This window comes from Ammodytes marinus, assembly GCF_949987685.1.
Source record: "Ammodytes marinus genome assembly, chromosome: 2".
NCBI lineage: Eukaryota > Metazoa > Chordata > Actinopteri > Uranoscopiformes > Ammodytidae > Ammodytes > Ammodytes marinus.
The window spans coordinates 18208167-18228359 of record NC_137231.1 but is presented as its reverse complement, the minus strand read 5'-3'; the positions used below and the strand labels follow the sequence as shown (position 1 = coordinate 18228359).

General features: G+C 42.6%; 2 protein-coding genes across 5 annotated transcripts in view; one reads left to right on the top strand and one right to left on the bottom strand.

The window, feature by feature from the left end:
• Positions 1 to 407: 407 nt before the first annotated feature.
• rhbdd3 (rhomboid domain containing 3) lies at positions 408 to 2824 on the top strand. Its single transcript, XM_080051137.1, has 5 exons — positions 408 to 876; positions 966 to 1349; positions 1844 to 1970; positions 2070 to 2318; positions 2442 to 2824. Exons 1-5 carry the CDS (start codon positions 714 to 716, stop codon positions 2608 to 2610), a joined length of 1092 nt encoding a protein of 363 aa, XP_079907263.1. The 5' UTR covers positions 408 to 713; the 3' UTR covers positions 2611 to 2824.
• Positions 2825 to 2909: 85 nt separating this feature from the next.
• Positions 2910 to 20193, bottom strand: part of emid1 (EMI domain containing 1) — a 60200-nt gene continuing 42916 nt past the window's right edge. The window contains exons 4-16 of one of the 4 annotated variants that reach the window (XM_080048023.1): positions 15362 to 15448; positions 15199 to 15260; positions 14974 to 15106; positions 13762 to 13806; positions 13553 to 13660; positions 11260 to 11358; positions 8717 to 8803; positions 8310 to 8362; positions 8155 to 8217; positions 8029 to 8073; positions 7754 to 7798; positions 5705 to 5789; positions 2910 to 4168 (exon numbers count right to left, since the gene is read on the bottom strand). In XM_080048023.1, the coding sequence (XP_079904149.1) occupies positions 4035 to 4168; positions 5705 to 5789; positions 7754 to 7798; positions 8029 to 8073; positions 8155 to 8217; positions 8310 to 8362; positions 8717 to 8803; positions 11260 to 11358; positions 13553 to 13660; positions 13762 to 13806; positions 14974 to 15106; positions 15199 to 15260; positions 15362 to 15448 (1046 nt within the window). In that variant the 3' untranslated portion in view covers positions 2910 to 4034. Of the gene's footprint in view, positions 4169 to 5412; positions 5504 to 5704; positions 5790 to 5809; positions 7175 to 7753; positions 7799 to 8028; positions 8074 to 8154; positions 8218 to 8309; positions 8363 to 8716; positions 8804 to 11259; positions 11359 to 13552; positions 13661 to 13761; positions 13807 to 14973; positions 15107 to 15198; positions 15261 to 15361; positions 15449 to 20193 lie in introns of those variants that run through there. The other 3 variants (XM_080048022.1, XM_080048025.1, XM_080048024.1) reach the window with 3 other exon arrangements.

Below are 20193 nucleotides of genomic sequence, written 5' to 3'. Positions count from 1 at the left end.
GGCATGTACTTTCACACATACAAGGAATTTACTAGGCTATAAAAAATATTATAAAAATAAATTATTGTCAAAAGAAATATGTACAATTATGTTTTCTTAAAATTAAGAGCTGCACGATTGCAGGAGTGAGGATGATCAAAAATGTGCTAAGGATCACAATTTGCAGAATAAACATGTTCACATTGCTTCCTGTGTCTGAACGGTCCTCCCCTGATATTTTAAATTTACTATAGAAAACACAAGAAAAAGACGCTGAATCTGGGGAGTTTAAAAAATATATATTGTTATTATTAGGCCTATATTTTTTGACAATTCAATGATAATTGACGGGGTGTCCAGCAAGTGGCGGTAATGTGCGTTCACTCTCGTTTGTCAGCTGCTGAGAAACACTACGAAGAAGACGACGACGTAGTGCGGAAATGGGTATAGGAATTATTATTATTATTATTTTATATACTATCTATGGAATTATTACGCCTGGGCAGAGCATGGGCTTTTCTTGTTTAAAATAATTTATTTTGTCACATACAGCCTGTAGGCCTTTTGATATCGTGCTATGACTCCAGCTCCTACTCGTTAACATTTTAAGGAATAGATAGGATTGTATAGCCTATCTTTATCCCCTTCATGTTGCAATGCCCTGTTCCTGGTAGCACAAACAGTAAGCCTACATGTCTACCAGACATTGGAGAAACTACAGCTGCTCCTGAATAATGTTTGGTCGCTGGATGTCAGCATGGTTCTGGTTTGGATCAGATCGCCCTGGATTCTGTCTGGGGACATCTTTGTTGATAACACTAATGCTGCTGATGTATGCTGGGGGCATCCAGGCAAGCTTAAGCTTAGGTCCGGGTGGAGACTTCCCAAGGGTCAGAGGTAATTTATCACTATAAAAATAACAGCCTGTTTCATCTCTTTCCTAAGGGGGTTTATCAAAGCCTATAATGCAACATTGTCCTCCTCAGATGTGTTCTTGTATGCGTTCAGTCACGATGAGTTGCCCTCTCTGCTGGTCAGCGTTGCTCTCGTGCTGTTGGTCGGACCTTGTCAGGAGCGTCGCTGGGGGACAGTCGCCTTCCTCGCCCTCTCCACGCTGACGATCGCCATACTACCTCTTCTTTACACTCTGGTCCTCTGTATCGGTGGGGCGGAGGCGAGTCGGATCTATGGTTACTCTGCCATCGAGCTGGCTCTGTTCACGGGGCAGTGTCGCCAGGTGACGCAGAGGAGGCTGGTGAGGTGTTTGCCAGTCTGGTTCCTCCCCTGGCTGCTTCTGCTCATCGGCCTGCTGCTGCTGCCCGGGACGCCTGCCCTGCTTCACTTCTGCACAATATGCATCGGACACAACTGTATCCTTTCACCTAGCTGTTGACTTTTAACAAAGCAAATGTTATGTGTGTTTGTCACCTCCTATTGTTTTGATATAGACACATACTTACTTTTACTTGATTAGGCCTCTTCTACACTTTATTGACACCTTTCTCACTTTCCTGTTCATTTCGTCAAACTTGTAGGCGTGGAGACAACTTACACCTTTTCATTGTTATTTGCCAATAGAAAGAGGTGACATAATTTAATTTCAAGCATAGCTTTGCCCATCTTTAGTCTGAGCAGAGGTCTAATCAGCAACAGTGACTTGGGCGGGTCGTTAAAGGGCATTAGATAACAAATGTAATTGGCCACTTTTTTTCTAATTATCTTTTATTTCTTGATGTCCTTTGCCTTTAGTGCATTTCTGTTCCATACTATGTGATGATTTTAGGAAATCTCATGTACCATCCCCGCCCCACCAAATCTATAATTATTATTTTTTACAAAATATAGTACTTAATATACCTTTCAGATCATCATCAGTTCATAGGGATGCTACAGGAGCTTGAGGAGGCCAGCGTCTTGGATTTCATTCCAGATTGGGCCTATGTTCCCACTTCAGTCAGGCTCATATTGCCAACCTACACTACGTCACACAGGTGTGTTTAGAGACTCGTTCACATCCAAAGTCTCACTCTCATCGGCTGATTGCATGACAGTGGCAGATTTCATGACATTTTTACTCACTATTTTCACAGATCTAGGTCACTTCCTCAGATGATGCCTGCTGATCAGGCAGCTGTTCCCCCCATGAGGGACGTTTTGAATCAGCACCCATGGGTTGATCCGGCACCTGCCTGGATGATGGCAGAGTCGGCTGTGCCGTCTGAGGCTGAGTTGCTGGAGGAGCAGATGCTACGGGCAGGGATACTGGCTTCGTTACAGGATGCTCCTGATGACCCTGATTCAAAAGTGGAGGTGCCAAAATCATCTGTTTCCTCTCTGCGGTTAGTAACTATTTATATCTTCATATGTATTATCTTGCTTTTATTATTATCCATATTATTTTTCCCCAAAACAGTTATATTTGTGTGATATCAGTTTACTATAAGACAAATGTTTCCTCTCAGACTCCAGCAGCTGGAGAAGATGGGCTTCCCCACAGAGAAAGCTGTAGTGGCACTGGCGGCCACAAAACAGCTAGATGGTGCCATTTCTCTGCTCATCGACGACAGCGTTGGAGAACAGGCTGTGGTTGTAAATAAAGGGAAGAACCCCCTGCCACATCAGACCGCCTAGACACACTCCTGTACTGAAACACTGTTTGCTCATGGGCAGTAAACTGGACACACATTATGCTTAGGTTTTTGCTGAGCTTTATTTTTAGATTTTCTCTGAGGGCTACTTGTACAACTATTTTAATGATAAGAATTCTTTGCGAAAAAGTGGTTTTCCCACGATTGTGAGTCTCATGAAGTGTAATTTCTGTATCATAAAATATACACTGGAGGGAGTGGATGTCATTAATTGTGTTGTTGGTGCAGTTCTCGTGTTTAAAGAACACTCTTTTATCACAAATGAAAAGACATGTTTAGAAAAACAATGAACATCATTTTATTACACCGATCATCTAGACAGGGTTACCTTAACACAATAACACATTTGCGATAACAAAGGTTTGAAATATGAAATGGTTACACAACAGCATACAAAATACACTACCATTGATCATTTTAAATACTTTCACAATAAGTTTGATATAAGATGAAAAAACAATTATCAAGTCTTTTCATCAGGACAATTCAAGCAGTCTAAGTTAACCAACACAACAGTGGTAACAAATATGTTCAAGTTCTGTTAACAGTTTTGCTATTTGCTCCGTGTGTGTGTGTAAGATCCTGAAATGGATAAGGTTAATTTCTACATGGTTTCTTTTTTATATTTATTTAAATTTCTGACTTTTGTTGATATGCAACCAAACTTGCAAAGATTAAATGTAAATACACCGTTGTATAAGACAACTTCATCAATCTGGATCTTTTAGGGGGGGAAACACACACAAGGCAACTACAAATCACTGTTAGCAACACATCTTAGAGTGGAGATGACTTCATATTTTAGTGCACAATACATAACATCGAGTTAAACAATATGATAGAAGAATAACAAAAAATAATACAAGAAGAGGTTTGTTTGTGTACTTGTGTCCCGCAAACTGTACATGCGCAATATACTTAAATAGTGGAATCTCTTCGGATTGCAGTGTAATTGTGAAAGCAATACAAACAGTCTGTTTTCCCACATCTGATTCCTCCTAATAATTAATAATTCTAAATTACTAAAATTATTCCCGGAACTGTTTGTAGATCAAAGAGCACCACACAATATTTCAGATTTTTCCTTTTTTTCAAACATGATCATCTTAATTCTGAGGCCTCAGTTCTGCGGCCAAAGAAATGAGACAGACAAGAAGCTGCTATAGGTGTGACGTTAAGATATGTTTTTGGTTATGGTGACGAGTGGCAGGGGGTCAAAGCAGTTCCCGGTGGAGGAGGGCAATGTGGAGTATCAGTGGAGATTCCCTGAGGTGTCCCCCTTCCTAAAATATGATGGTAAAGCCCAGAGAGGCATCAGATAGTGTCTAAATCTGTTGAGTGGCGATGAGACCTATAGGAGGGGGAGTCAACCCAGCCCGTGATCCTCAGGGTGAGAGAGGGGGGGAGCTACTTCCCTCGGACCTTGGTGTCGGAGGACAGAGGAGAAGCAAATCGGTATGGAAGCGCACCTGCTCGCTTATCTCTGTAGAAACTAGGGGAGGCTGTACCAAACGGTCCATCCCCAGACCCTAGATCAGGCTCTGTTGAAGAAAGACAGCAGTTGGAACGGGGCCTCCCTGTCCATCAGTGTGTGTGTGGACATGTGCACTCTGTAATCCTGATCCACGTCTATAATGTAGCTTTTAACCAGAATGCGTCATGATGAATGAGATCGTATTTTGATTGGACATTATTATTATGATTATTATTAATTAGCTAATTGGTCAGAATGTACAAGGGTTTCATCAAATCCTGAATTTTCCTTCATTCTGCAGTAAAGGGAAAGTTTCTGGCCAGTAACAGTAACGGGCTGCAACAATTATTTTATTAACAATGATTATTTATCCATTTTAAATACATTATTTGTCTCGTTAATAAAATGTTGAAAAACAACAAAACATGTCCTCAGATTGAGTCTTTCTTCAGACCACCAATTTCAAGGATACAAAGCTGCAAATTCTCATTTTTGATCAACCAAAACCAGTGATTGTTTGAGATTTATACTTAATAAATAACTCAAACAATTAATCCATTCGCAAAATTGTGGTGAATTTATTGTTGTCATTTAACTTATCGTTTTATTGACTGATCAATGCAGCACTACATGGGGTAGAAAATATATATTGGTACACACTGACCTACAAAGCATATTTATTGTACAAAGTAATTAAGCCCCTGAAAATGTTTCTTTCTTAACCCTTAATAACATGCATGTCTTAATAACAACAATAAGCTAATGTTGGTATTATTTTTCTTTACTAACTTTGTTTTTTTCTCTCAGCTAATCACATTCAGAGGGACTTTGTGGGTGTGTGGTTTGAGCAGATTTAAAGTCGACTATCATCTCATTTTGACTCAAATATTGTTGAATCCTGATTGGTGATTTGAAGTATGTAACATCATATTTTTTCCACTGATAAAAATATATTGTGTGAAATAACCCACAATTATTAAATGTTACCAGGAAATAGGAGTGTTCATGTAAAACCACATATCCCATAGTGAGAAGCTGATTGTTTGGATCTGTTTTCAGGGTACTTTAAAGTAGGCTAATATCTATGCTGCCACCAAAGGATCGTTACAACCAAAACAATTCACAATCACAAAATATGTTTCTACAATGTCTAACTTTTCAGTGACCAACTAGATCAGCATTCAGCAGTTCAGTAACAAGTAGTGTTTAAAATTGTACGTGTGTGCTAATCTAGGTATTGTCCAAAAAATAAAAATAAAAAAGGTGAGTGAGGGGCCGGCAGGGCTGTGGGTGAGGATGTCTCAGCTTTACCTGGCCAGATGATAGCCTCCAGCAGCGTCACCCTGCGAGCCAGAAGCTCAAGGTCTGCCTGCAAGTCGTGGAACATCTGCAAGCTAAGGTCCTATCAGAGAGCAGTGACACGGGGGGACTGAGTGAGGTGGGGGGTCGGAAAACACCAGCCTGAGTCCTGGGGTTGCCCTCGACTGTTCCCACTCCCTGCCCCAACAGTGAGGTACGGTGGGAGTTTGAGACCCCCCTCTACCCACCACCACCACCTTTGACCCCTGCCTAAAGCTGACCCTGCCTCAGGCCTCCTACTCACCATGAATACCGATCATAGTCTCAAGGATTAAAACCCTCTCGGCTAAGATCTTCAGCGCCTCTCTGATCTGATGTATCCCGTCCCCCTGTGAAGATAGATACAGCCGTCAAGGTAAAGAGCACAAGCCAAAGAACTGCTCGCCAAGATGCAAGTTGTCCCCCCCTTTCCCCCATTCAGTATACAGTTCAGAAGTTAGAAGGTTAAATCAGTCCACATATCATTATCTGCCCAGCACACTTATAAAGACACATCTGGTCCCTGTATTTTTCTTCTTCTTCTGTATCTCTCCTCATTATCTGGCCATGCTGCTACATGAAGTCAGTCTCTGCCATGCCGGGCTGGGCAACATGAGCATGCACATTACAGACCAGACTCATGTGGAAGCCATAACACAGCTGGATTACATTTTCCATGCCATCTGCATTGCTTTCACTGGGTAGTTAACAGTTAAACCAGGCAGGTTTTGTACAGGTTTCATTCTTTATGCTTTGGTTGTTAACCATAAATTAAGTCAATATACGTAAATGTTCACTGAAATTTAACTTGTGTTTCTATGGCTTCATGAGTTATACCTTCAAAAATCAACAAAAGCAGCTGAACAATAGAAGTAGAGCAGACAGAGACAGTCACAAATAAAGTCATGCAAGAGAATAGCTGAAGGTGAGTGATTCACAGTATGAAATGTTCTAGTTAGTAGGGCAAGGCAAACCAAGGGCATACTCTATGTTTGCAGAAAGAAAGGCAAAGTTTTACGGAGTCATTCAATTACATTTTATTTGGTATCTTTATTTCAGACTGAAATATTTCTGGTCTTGATATTTTGCACAGACATCCACGACGTCGAGAGGATGTGATATTTTGATCTGCATCCAGCACCATCATCAGGTGAAAACTGATGATGGTGCTGAAGAAACTGAAGACTAGGACTAAGAGTCTACCTTAACAGAGAATGAATCCCCAAACAAGACCGTAGGACTTTACTTTGCCTTATTTCTGTTTAAACAGTTATTTGTTACACATTCCAGTGAATTTTTCCCATCCAGAAAAGAAAGATAATGTGGTACAGCACTTGAAGATGAAATCATGCAATGTTGTGGGATAGATAGAGGATAGCTGTATCCACTCCACTCACATCAGAGCACAACACCTCTTAACCCAACAGGACCCCACCACTGACACATATGGGGGGATTTGGCATATACATTTCACATATTTTGTCTCTGTGGGTCATCGAAAAACATTTTAAAGTCTGTGAAATCAAACCAATTCATTAGATGCAAGACAGCGCGGTTGAATTTAAAAAAAAAAGATTATCAATTTGGTCCCACAAGGAATTTACTATATTTTACTCAGTTAGAGCTGGCGCATGGGGTTGCTTATTTTACTTATGTATATGCCAAAGTCAGATGCTGAAAAGGTGACTGTGAAAGGTAGCCATGGGGACAGTAGCTTGCAGAGGGAGTCAGACAGCTTTAGGGTCGAGAGGACAGTGTCGTGACAGGGGACAGCAGTCCAGAGCGCACCCCAAGGACCAACAAAAAACAGAACAAAGGGTTTCACACAAAAAAATCAGACAGATCAACAGCTAAAACCATATACAAGTATGTGCAAACACAAAAAAAACATTTAAATCAGACTTATAACGACTGTCTACATCAACAGGTAGGAAAGGACTTGAGTATGGAATGAGAGAAAAGAGTTGCAGCACATTGTGGCTGTTCACATCCAAAAACATGTAATGGTGATAGTTAAAAGATCATAACCATAGCCTGAGATGCGGGTCATGGTTAGACCTGATTTAGTTCACTGAATAGATGCACTGCATTGCAAAGTGAAAATGTGATGTCATAAATGAAAATATCTTACATTTAGATTGCTCTTGTAAAATGAGAAAGAGGTCAAAGAAAAATATGGGTTAGACAGACACATAGAAAATATTAACTTCTCTCAACAAAGGAACCTTAAAACTGAAATCTTCTAAATTAAAGCAAAAGCCTCCAGTCCAAGCCGTGTGGATATTGTGTGAACTAACAGTGGCTACTTTCTTACCGGCAAGCCCTTCTCCCCTGGCTCCCCCTTGGGACCCATCGCTCCCTGTGAAGAAATATTAACAACAGAGAAAATTGATTGTGACGTCAATAATGTGCAACAGTTTACTTCAACAGAAAGGGCTCATTCTCTTCAAGGCTGCTTTGCGACTGGTTAGTGTAGTTTTTAATAGGCTGCTGGTTAGTGTAGTTTACAGTCATATAACCAGTTGTGACATGTGTTGATGTTTCCATCCATACACCCATTAACTCAGGGATGGGATGGGGGTCGCTTACCGGCTCGCCTCTGAATCCCCTCTCTCCTGGGTAACCTAAAGGACCCTGAAAAAAACAAATGCATGTCATTTTGTTTAAAGTTGAAAGGAATTTGATTGAATAATATCAAGCTCTGAGTGGACTCACTCTCTCCCCATGGTCTCCCTTTGGCCCCACAGGGCCCTGCGTTCCAGGGGTTCCAGATTTCCCCTGTATTGAGTTGGAAAGGAAATTCAAAATGATGCATTTCTACCGCAAAACATGTGACTGCAGGGCAGCACTTATGCTATGAGCAGGCTTACGTTCTGTCCTGACGGGCCCGGCGGTCCTACTGGGCCTTTGGGACCCGGGGGACCTGCGTAAATAGATGGAAAGATATAATTACCAAGTACCTGCTGATTTTTAGTTGAGTGAAGAGCACTGAGCCCCACAACCTCACACATGCAAAGCACCTGTATGTGTTTATGACTCCATATAGCTTCCATTGTGTGCACTCAACTGGGAGGGAGGTTTTCTGTTTGGTCACCAGGTTAAGAATACACGTTTGCATATAAAATCATATCTTGAAACAAGCAAAATTAGACTAAAATTAGAGACCACGTAACATTTGATTGGGAAAATAGAATACAATTGCTATATCTGCTTGTTGGAAAACAGTAGACACAATCCGTTCAGGACGGCAATAAACACAACATGGAAAGTAACTCACCCACAGGCCCGGGGGGGCCCTGAGGTCCTGGAACAGGCAACCCTCGTGGGTCCTGGAAAGTGTTGGTGAAGAATTCTTTTGTACGAGCTGGAGTTGAAAGAAAATATGTGTGTTCAATCAGAGCTGCTTTCCTGGCTGAGTGCAGTATTTACAAACAGTGACAAAGCTGATAAAAATAATACTTTAAATAGTACTGTGCTGCTTCTCTGACAATTACTAAAACTGTCACAGCCTCACTCTCTAAACTCATATTTATTTCGGTATGAGGTTTTTATAATTGTGCTATGCATGTCTTAATTTGTCAGTTATCTTGTTGATTTGCCTCTAACGGGAATCATTGGACCAGAAACCTTGTTCTGGTTATGGGTTCCCATAATTGTTTTCAATGTATGTCAGCAAATCCAAAGTGCACTGCCATAACATGAACATTCCGTGTAATTCTCTTTATAAAGGCATGTTTGTATTGTGTGGTCGGGGATAAGCTCCTTCATTTGATACTCTATCCACAACAAGCTCCACCAATCAGATGGTTCTTTATTGGAAAATGTATAGGTGCCGATGTTTAGGGTTAGGTCTATGGTTGCTATTTGGGTAAGCCAATTTTATTGAACAAGGAATGATTTGCATGTAGCATGAGCAAGAAGCCTATGTTGCTATATGAATCCTGCAGTCATTCGCACATGGAAAGGCAAGTTGTGTCTGGCTATGCACAAAGCAAGGCTACTGATGATGCAGACTGAGAGGCTCAGCTCAGGGCAACAAAGACCCCCTTTAACATAAGACTAACCTCCAGAGGGCAGTGTTTTCCAACAAATACCCACTATTCACCTAATGACTTCAACAGGGTAGTAAACTACACCAGAATGTTTTCAAAAGCACTAACAGTAGTAGATCAGTGTTTCACATTCACAAAAAGAAAAGTTATGTAATATTGCATAAAATAAAACGGTGCAAATAAACCTAAACGAGTCCAGGAGGAAGGACAGGAGGAAGAGGGTGGTGAGCGATAGAGGAAGTGTGTGAGGTCATTGGGTCATTTTATACAGACAGGAAACATAGATCCAATCACAGCGTGAGACTTCAGGAGATGTGAAGAGGAGGAGGAGGAGGAGGAGGAGGAGGAGGACTGACAGCCAGAAACATCCTCCAGCTGCCAGAACGTTGCACACCGCCAACAGATCAGGAGCAGAGGTGACATCCAAAACAGGGCCGCTTTCTCTCTCTCTCTCTCTCTCTCTCTCTCCACGTCCATTTCTACACACTCTCTTTGTTTCTTACTGACAATGCACTGCGCTCTTTGGCTTGACGTGACATTAAAAAGAAACATGCGGGAGCACTTATAAACACTAAAATCAGAGTTTTAAACAACAGTCCTCCTCTTCTGTTCTGCATAAGGGAATTCCAACCTCCTGATGCAGATGTAAAGGGGAAAAAAAAGGCAAAATAAGCCAGTGTTTTCCAAAGGAAGCTCAGCACAGAACCCCAACCCCAACCCCGACCCCCACCCTACGTCCCCTACTGTTCCTTTGATGTGAAAGAAATGGCTCGCAGTCTCGGAAATCATCCTGCCAACCTCAACGCACCCACAGCTTTGAATGCACAGACCTGTGTTCTTGCTTGCATACTTTGTTTTACTGAATCCAAACATAAAACCCAGCAGATGCATTGACCTTGAAAGAGCCGGTGCAGGCCTCTCGTACTCCCCCCTCAGCTGTCTGAGCGGCGGGTCCTACATCTGGAAGTTGTTGAGTGACATCAGTGATGGACAGGCACTCATCCCAGAATGTGAAAGTCTGTGTCAACCTAAGAACTGTCTCTGCGTCCGTTTAATACTCTCTGATGCTGCTATACTTGGCCGGTAGACAGTAAGGAGCAAGTAGCAGTTGAATGAATTACTACCACAGTGTCTGTTTCTCATCCTCGTTGTTTCTTTTGTTCATCATTAGTCCTAAAAACCTGTGAGAGGTCTCACGCAGCAGGAGGGAACTTCTCTGTGAGGATGCTATAAAAGACACATGATTATCGGGAGTTTGTAGTGTCTATGAAAAGCCTACGTCACCCTGCCTGAAAGCAAGGGCTTTGATTGAAATTGCGTATAAGCACTCCTGCTGGGATCATGGCAAACTGTCTATTTACAGGTGTGGGGGACATCACAGTATTTATAACAAAGCCTTAAAGCCTTTTGTGGCTCCAGATAGAGCTGCATGAATAAATTGCCTCAAGTGAGTGTGTTGGACCTTAAGTCTACAAGCTCAAAAATCATATTACCAGCCAACAGTAGCCCGTTGCTTATTTCTGCGTGCATTGTGGGTAATGTAGGCACCAGGTGTTTTCCTCACTTCCTGTTTTATTGTTTTAATGTTCTAATGATCCATGCTTTAACTACTTCTTGTTTTGATCAGTTCATGTTTATCAAGTTCTGCTGGATTTTGTTGACTATCTTTATGGAAATTTAAACATATACAAACAGTAGTATTAACTATTTGCTGAGCTAGTGGATTTGGTGCGACTGTATGAATTCTGGTAGTTTTCCAGGGTCTTACTGTGGTCTGGCTCTTGGATGTGGGCACTGGCCGGTGCTGGAGGGCCGGGTGGGCCAGGTAGACCCCTGTCTCCTGGGAGTCCTGGTGGACCACGGGGGCCTGAGAGGAAGCACAGATATAAGTGACAGACGTACGTTATGTCTTTGCTAAAAATATGATCTTAAATATGATCTTTCTACTGGAGAGGTGCAGCACAGTGACAGGTAATGATGAATGAGTGTGGCTGATGTGATGATGCTGGGATAAGCCGTGACAAAGTCCAGAGAGGAAACAGCAGATTAGAATAAAGTGCTGAATGATACAACGTAATAGTGTCTGGCAGGAGCGAGTGCCTTTATAGCCGTGCATTTGCACATATGGTGTAACATTAACAGGCGGACAGGGGAGGAGAAGTGTATAAACTGGCTGCCTTTGCTTCTCTGTAATTAACAGGAGGAGGGTATTTAATGGTCCGGTGCTGGGAACTTACTTAGGGACATGGGAAAACACAAATAAACACCATTAAACTATGCAAAGTGTTACTGGCACTGGTTCATAGTAAATGAAAGGTTCCCTGCACGCACCCCGCTAGCTTTCCTACATGTGAATCAGCAGCAGCCTGTAGCTGGTCCATATGGGCCGCTCAGTGAAAGCGACCCTCCTCCTCCTCCCACAGTCGTATTATTTTTTCTTTTCTTTTTTTCTTTTCTGAAGACGGAAAAAAAGAACCACCACAACAACCACATCTGACCTCATTGTTTGGACTCTCCTTAGGCAAAGCTGCCCCCTAAACACCAACCCTGGCCCTCCGAAAGACCCAGACGCACCACCTCTCTGTTTACGTGCTGATGCAACTGACAAAGACAGTCCACTAATTATGACTTTTCAAGGCAATGTTATCACAGCCCTGATTTGACACCTCCGTGGGTCGTTTTCACTTAGCCTCGGTAAACACTGCAGCATGACCGGCTGTGTTATGGCTGCACCGGGCAGAGACTGTTAGCTACAATTGGCTGCACAGTGTTTAAGCAGACAATCAAAGTGGCCCTTCAACGTCTATTTGACATATCGGGGAACACAATTTTAGTTTTTCCTACAGAATGATGGTTCCCAAGAGCGGCCGGCGGGATTGCTGCGTCAACATATGAGTCAAAGTTTGCAATATAACTCTCTGGTAATTCAGCAGCACTCGTCATAACGTACAATATCACTTATTTCAACAACACAAGTTCACTTTTCTCCAATCTTTTCCCATAACCCCCTGCTCAGAATCATATTTTTCTATGTTTTTCCATGACATTGAACACATTCCAGGCCTGCGGTTATCTTTAAATGAAGAAAAAAAAAAGAAAAGAAATCAGCACAATAAGGAAAACATAGCCTCGGATGCAAGGCACAGAACTGGTTTGGGGTACTTATAAAGTAATGGAGATAGAAAAAACAATAACACCAAAGCCATATGGAAATCATAAGGACACGGGGATTGTGTATATATAGCTCATGTTCATTTCAGATTGAAGTCACATGGCGCTTCTAGAAAAGTGGGTTTGTAGTTTAGCTTTTGCTGCAAATCTCCTCTTCACCCAGCAGCAGCCAGGCACATAGCAAGGGTCATGTGTTCGCCTGAAAGGAGAGCCACGCCCTTCATGATCCACAGCAGAGGAAAAACAGCCTATAGTGAGAGCAGATGTTGTGACACACTTATACCGCCATTTACTGCATTAACCTTGCTCACAGCTCTCTGTGGATTGACTTTTTATCCCCAACTGGTCTTTTATTATTTGTACATAACCCCTCAGCTCGGACACATTGAGAAGATTTATGATTCAGCGTCATGAGCGGCAGCAAATGCTGGGGAGATAATATGCGGTCTGAAAACAAATGCTTTTGCTTCCCACTGAAACAGCACTTTTAGAAACATGTGATTTTAAAAGCCTAAATTCCAGTCAGTTACCAGCAGGCCGCACCGGCCGCTGGAAGACTCTGAAAGGGTTAGCGGACTGACCGAGTTGTTTAAGAGAAAAGAAAAATACAATGTCAGGCTTTTGTTGGAGATCTGTCGGAGTTTTCCACTGTTGTTTGCACAGGTCTTTGGTCACTAATGAGCCATTCAAATGTATCGTTCTACTGACAATAGGTTAAGTGGACAGGCTAGTATACAAATGCCAGCACCCTTCATCTCCCTGAATGTATGTCTTTACCAAATGCTTATTGACAACCTGAGTGAACATCTACTAAGACATTTGCTGCTCTCAGCTTACAACTTTCAACTAAGGGTAAGTTGTGTTTATTTCTACTTCCAATCCTCTCTTACCTTGAGGTCCTAGGGATCCCTTGGATCCAGGCGTTCCAGATGGACCCCTTACCCCTGCCTCCCCACGAGGCCCACTGGGACCTGGCAGCCCTCGAGTCCCTGCCTTTCCTAAGAGGAGGAAACAGTCACGAGTAATCACAAAGCCTTAATCAGTTAACATCTTAAATGGTTTTTACGTTGACTGAAAGGAAACTTAGGTTGCAACTTACCGTCTCTGCCAGGAAGCCCATCTCTCCCATGCTCGCCCTGAGGACCTGTAATGAAAATAGGGAGGTGGCTTAATTGAGTGGATGTAGCTGGGCTCAAGCCACCTGGAATAAGTTCAGTCTACGTAATAGAGCAAGGCATTTTCTTTGTAGCAGGCAAATTAATGCAAAGGTAATGTAAAAAAACAACTCCTGCATAAGTGAAAAAAGTTGTACAAACCCTTTCTGTGGCACTAGAAGAAGCTGCGGGAAGTCTGATAAATTACGTTAAGTGTAGTCACTTGGTGATGACTCAGCCTCCGTTGGGAAAACGAGTTTGTAAATTAAGAAACTAAAGCAAAGCTTGCAAGTGCCAAAATGGAAAAGGTTTATCCTTTGAGTAGATCTTCCGCTATATTTGGTCATGAAGCAGGTAATCTTTAGCCTGGTCCTACCAGACCATCGTACTTCATTTCATTTGTACAGAAGGTCTGGAATCGCTCAATTGACAAACGTTAACTCATGTGAAGGCGGGTGTCTGTTGAAGTTTAAAACTATTGCATCTGCCCAGTGCCCTCTGTTCGCTGATTGGACTGGCAGAAATCTGGCGGAGAAAACCCGCGAATATACCACGGACACAGACTGACTACTGAAGGGAAATTAAAATTGAGCAGAAGTAGTAGGCGGGCGGTGCCAGGCTAGGTAATCTTGTCTATAGAGCTTAAAGCCACTATGTGCAAGATTTGTAAAATTTGAGGTTTTGGCAGCAGTAAACGCCACAAACCACTGCAACACATAGGCTTTGTTTACACTGTGACAAAAAAGTAAATTATTTCACATCAGGCTTTAACTGTGTATCATTTGGCAACACACAACTGGAGAAATGACAAACAATGACTCCAATAGCAAAAGGTTAATACGTGAGAAACTGTGAAACCGGTATCATTGTGTAAAATAAATCAAAATATCATGTTTCATGTATCAGATATGAAGAGTTAAAAAGTTCTGTAATTATTAAACAATTATTGTAAGTTTTTTAATTCATTATAATAAACAAGGATTGGTTATTTTTAGGCAGCTATGGGCATTATATGATGCTTGCAAAGGTTGCGCCACAATTGGAGTTGGATTTCTGACTCAATTATCAAAACACAAAACCCCAAACATCACTGAATGGAAATATGCAGTGTTTTTGAACATAAAAGGTTTTCATGCATGACAGCGTTATAAATGTACCTGCAGGTCCCTGCTCACCGGGAATTCCCTGGGCGGGCACAGCTCCCATCAGCGATGAAGCCTCTGGTGCAGTTCCTCCTTTACCCTGAAGGTGTCGTTGTGATACGGAGGCAGAGACAGGGAGTAATTGGACCTGGTACAGGAAGACATAAAACAAGCGTGGGCAATTAGGCAACATGCTTATTTATTGGATAATTTTTCTCATTGAATGAGTGCAGCCCATACCTTTGCCTCCAGTAAGCTCAGCCTGTCACTCATGGCTGTGATTCGACTGCAGTTGAGACAATCTAGAAACAGAAAACATTGCTCTCTTTACCTTGAGAAATCATACACTTACACATGCCTTGATGTTGTACAGTTAAAGTAGTAGTATGTCCACAGTTCTTACTAGAGACCTCTCCTGTGCGTGCAGGCTGCCGGCGTAGCGTGGATGGTTTTCTCACTGCCTCTTGAGCTACAAGCTGGTTCCCTCCATCTGAAAATAAAATGTAGAGACAGAAAAATGTCAGATAGGGATTTCTTGACATTCAAGACATTATCTTTACAGTGGGAAGTGTATATCTTCATTCATGCAAAATGAGAATTACATGGTGGGAATCACAGTTGCACATTCTCAACAAGATCTATGCATTTATTAACAACCTGCTGTCACTATTCTATCATAGAGATGTTACATTCCTAAACTGATTATCCTTATCCTTTACATTGGATGATTTATATATTATATATGGTTTGTTTATTTGTTTTTTTGCCATGACAGTCACAATCACTTTTGGGGGCAATAAGAGGTCTAGACAGACAACAAAAGAAAGACAACAACAGAAAAACAACTGAGTCAGAAAAAAAAGAGATGAATAAATGTTCAATTCAACTTCAAACGACTCATCAACAGGCCGCATGAGTTAATATGTCATTTTGTGTTAAATATAATGTCCCCAGTCCAATGGTATGGAAGTTGGACAGACTGTGCTTGGGGTTATGTGAAGATGTTTCAGCAGAAATCACTTCTGTTTCTGTCCAGGTGAGCTTCTTACTGTCAGCCTGATAGAGCTGACAAAACCCTGACAGGGTGTACAGAAGACAGAGATAGAAATCTCGGAAGACAGTTGCAGCTTTTGTCTCCAATATTTCCAAGAGACAAACAATGTGCACCCTGCGTCTCTGCCAACTTGCTTTCCTTTTGCCTTGTTTCTTTATGGAGAATACATTTGCCAAGAGAGGGCGTGTACATCAATACAATAGTTTCCTTGTGTAGGGGAATGGGTAGTCTCGGCTCGCATTCTCTCTTGCCTTCATTTTATGAAGTGTGGGAGTTTGTGTCCCTGGGTTCTGGATGTTTTGAATGAGCAGACCTTTGTAGAAATGCTAGACTGACTCCTTTTTTCTGGTGTGGTCTGGCTCTGGTTGGCCTAGGTGCACCTGATACAAACAAGAGGCTGGGATTTGCCACCTCATTAGCCACCAGGGAAGCACGCCTTTGCTATTGAGTGGCCAGCAGCCACCATCAACATCAAGTGCTAGGCTAAAATATGTCAAGAAATGGCACCTGCAGCCCTGAGCTGGAGCTGGAGAGGTATTCCCCCATAAAAGCTTGACTTGTGGTAACAATGGATGTCATAATCTCCGTCCACTGCAGACCCAGGAAAGGCAACTGGAGAGCTTATTGTCGAGTAGGAAAACAAACGTTCTTGAACTTAAGACTGGACAGCATAAAACGTTTCAGAGGGGGGAGAGGAGGAATATGAAAAGTACATAGAACACATGGTTAAGGGTAAACTGAGACTGCTGCAATAATTCCCCCTCCTCAACTTGCGTGCTCATGATTTCACTGTTTTGGGCTCTGGGTGTTTCACAGAGGATTACAAGTGTAGATGGATTTAAACCATGTAAGTCGTGAGACCTGAAATGTTATGGCAGGCTCTCGAGATTGTAGGAAACTTTTCGACATTTCGATAACAATTTAAATCTTGCTCATGAGATGAGGAGAACACACACTTGATCAGCTCTTCACTTGTCCGTACTGCACTCCGGTCTGCAGCATGCACACGGAAGACTGCAGAGACAAAGAGAGGTGTGTGTGTGCGTCCTTGCACAAGTCTCTGGAGCTGGGTTCATGTAGATGGCTGCATTCAATTATACTATGGATAGGAAATCTAGCTCCGGCCCCCGACGGCACCTCTCCTCCCTAGAGGAAAGAACATTCAAGCGCTGAGTTTCCCCCTCACCCACACTCTAGCTATTGTATGAAGCATTAAGCCGGCTTTGGCACAAGGACAAGTGTCTCCCACACACACCTCTTACGCACTTTCACTCTCACTCTCTCTCTCTCTCTCTGTCTTGCAGCCACACATTTTAAACCCTGCAAGATCTCCCTTTTTTCTTCTGCATGTCCTGTGACAGTGTGTGATAACTACAAGGTGCGTGCATGCTTGCGAAGACAGAGGATGCCTGGTGTGTCATCCACTGCTCACTCAGCCAGCAATAACATCATCACAGTTAATGAACGCCGCCCCATGGACACGGCTCATTGTATCTTCTCTTTGTTCTCTTTGGGCCTAATTGCCCCAGTGGGGGGTTAAAGAAATGTGTGAATGTTTTTGACCTTTTGCTCCCATGTTGCACTGGGCCAGATTCAGAGAGTCAGAGCTCTTTATTAGAGGAATACCCCCACAGAGAGTTCAGCGGGCTACAGACCGTCCTGAAATCAGCTCTCGTGTTCCACTTTTCACACACACACACACACACACAGCTCAGTAGTTTGTTTACAAACACTCTTTGAATAATCTTTTCCCCCTGCTGGCACAATAATCTCATAGGAAAAGATGGGAAGATATGAGAGAAGGTCACTGCGAGAGGAATTTATCCCTACTTCATAATAAGTGTGTGTATTCAGGTGGTCATGTAAAATGGCCAAAGAAGGAAAAGGGATTGTTATTGCTTAGGTTCATGTCAATATGCAATGCATATTGTGACCGAAGGCATTTTGTAGAAGCAGGAAAAAGCATCAGAACTCTGGCAGTGGCCAGAAGCTTCTTAAAAGAAAATCCGATTTTGCACCTTTTTTCTCCATGACAATTTATAGCGGAGCTCTGAAATCATTCAAAAGCCGACAGTTTACGGCACATAGTCTTTCTAAGCTGTTAGCTTGAGGGCCAAGGTTAGACGGGCCGATGAAATTGTTTGTCAAAATCTGAGCAAAAGGTCTGCCAAGCCACACATGTAGCCCCGTGGGCCTCAGATTGAAACCCTGACAAGACTCTGCTGCACATCACTCACTGCCTGACTCAATGAAAAACACTGAAGGTGAGTGAACTGACCACTAGCTGTCAAATCCAAAAAATATATTAACTTGTCAGAGTTATTCATCTATATTATAATATAATACAGTATATGAGTGTGTTTAAACTCAGTGTTCCTGATGTAACTCATCAATACAACGCTGTTTGTTCACATTATATTTTTTCATATGATTTTTCATGGGAAATTGGAAATGTTGAAAAAAATAACTGATTGAAAACTGATGTGGCTTTTTTTGCAAACCTTACCAAAATAAAGAACCCTGAGTCAAAAAAGTTTGAAATAGAAGTGCAGTACAACAATGCAGACAGAAATTGAGAGAATGGTGGTTTGCCTTGGTAACAGACTGTGTTTCTGGGCCAAAAACCACGGACACATGTATGCCAAGTGTGAACAGGGCCGGAGAGGGAAGCCCTCAATCTGAACTGACTTGTACTTGAGAGGATGCATCACTTTTGATTTGGACCCGCATAAAGCATGAACTATACCTGCTGTTACTATTGCATCATTGTTGGCAGCTATGTTCCTATTGATATTGGCCTTAAAAACCCCACTCAGAGCTCTGCTGGTACCAACAGAGTGACAACCAAGGGCACAGTGACCCGGACTGCAGCTGCACCTCTCACTCTTCAAAATAAGGTAGTGTGCATGTGGTCTGTGGTGTTTATGTGTTTGTGTGTGTGTGTGTGTGTGTGTGTGTGTGTGTGTGTGTGTGTGTGTGTGTGTGTGTGTGTGTGTGTGTGTGTGAAATGGACAGCGCATGTGAGGCAAATACACACATAGGCGCTAACACACAGGCTGTTATTATTAATGGGCCAAGTTCGTTCCTTCAGTGATACTCTCCCAGGGAAAATAAACCCTAAAGCCCTCATGCTAATAGCCCAGTTATCCCTGCCAACCAGAGCCCTTTAAACACACATCTCACACTCAGCTGCACTCAAAGCTCATCACCTTCTGAGGTTTATTTGCTCTCTGCTTTTGCAGAAAGATTCAGCAGCTTGCGGACAGACAGGCGTTAAGGAGCTTCATGAATGTACTAGCAAAGCTTCAGTTGTCCGACTCCACACATATGGTCCACAGCAGAGGCTGTGAGAGTAAATGATGACAGTGTTGAAGCAGAAGTTGCCTTTCACGGACTACCAAGGCCAGTCTGTGCACTTTCCTCAAACTGACTTGTCTCAAAGTTTGAAGTTCCTGTGGGGAGATACAGTACAAAGCCTGGCTGAGATACACACACACACACACACACACACACACACACACACACACACACACACACACACACACACACACACACACACACACACACACACACACACACACACACACACACACACACACACACACACACACACACACACACACACACACATACAGTAAGCAGACACAGCAGAGTGCAAGGTCCTGATCAATCTCTGTCCGGTCAATTAGCTGAGCTCAGCTCTGCAGCATCATTAGTGACCAGGTGCTGACAGCCAACCAGGGCAGGCGTTTGTCTCTCTGACTGAAGATGGCTGCCTTTAGATACCCCCCCCCCACCCCCCATACACACACACACACTCTGTGTACTCAAAGAGAACACAATGCACCTCAAAATAAGCCAAGCTGAACAAGGTAGCTCCTTTGAACATATGTTTGCTTAGCGAGCAGTTTCTTTTATCTATTTTTGAATCCGGAAGAGACAGATTGAGGTGATGTGATCCCAGTATTGCTTGCTTCTGCTTTGCTTCCTCTCACTTTCTCACCCTTTGTCCTGTCTGAAATTTGAGCAGCTTTAAAATGTGGGTTAAAGAATAACAGTTATTGGATCAGTGTATATATTAGTAGAACAGCAGCAGATGCAGAGTGCAGCAATTTCGATTGGCATCGGGAGAGAAAATAATCTTCCACACAGGTTGCCAACACGGGCAACCTTATTCATTG

Excerpts from the sequence above, each read along its gene's own strand:
- rhbdd3 (XM_080051137.1), top strand. The coding sequence starts at position 714 with ATGTTTGGTCGCTGGATGTCAGCATGGTTCTGGTTTGGATCAGATCGC. Across the intron at positions 877-965 it reads AGACTTCCCAAGGGTCAGAG|ATGTGTTCTTGTATGCGTTC; the intron begins GTAATTTATCAC and ends TGTCCTCCTCAG. Across the intron at positions 1,971-2,069 it reads ACCTACACTACGTCACACAG|ATCTAGGTCACTTCCTCAGA; the intron begins GTGTGTTTAGAG and ends CTATTTTCACAG.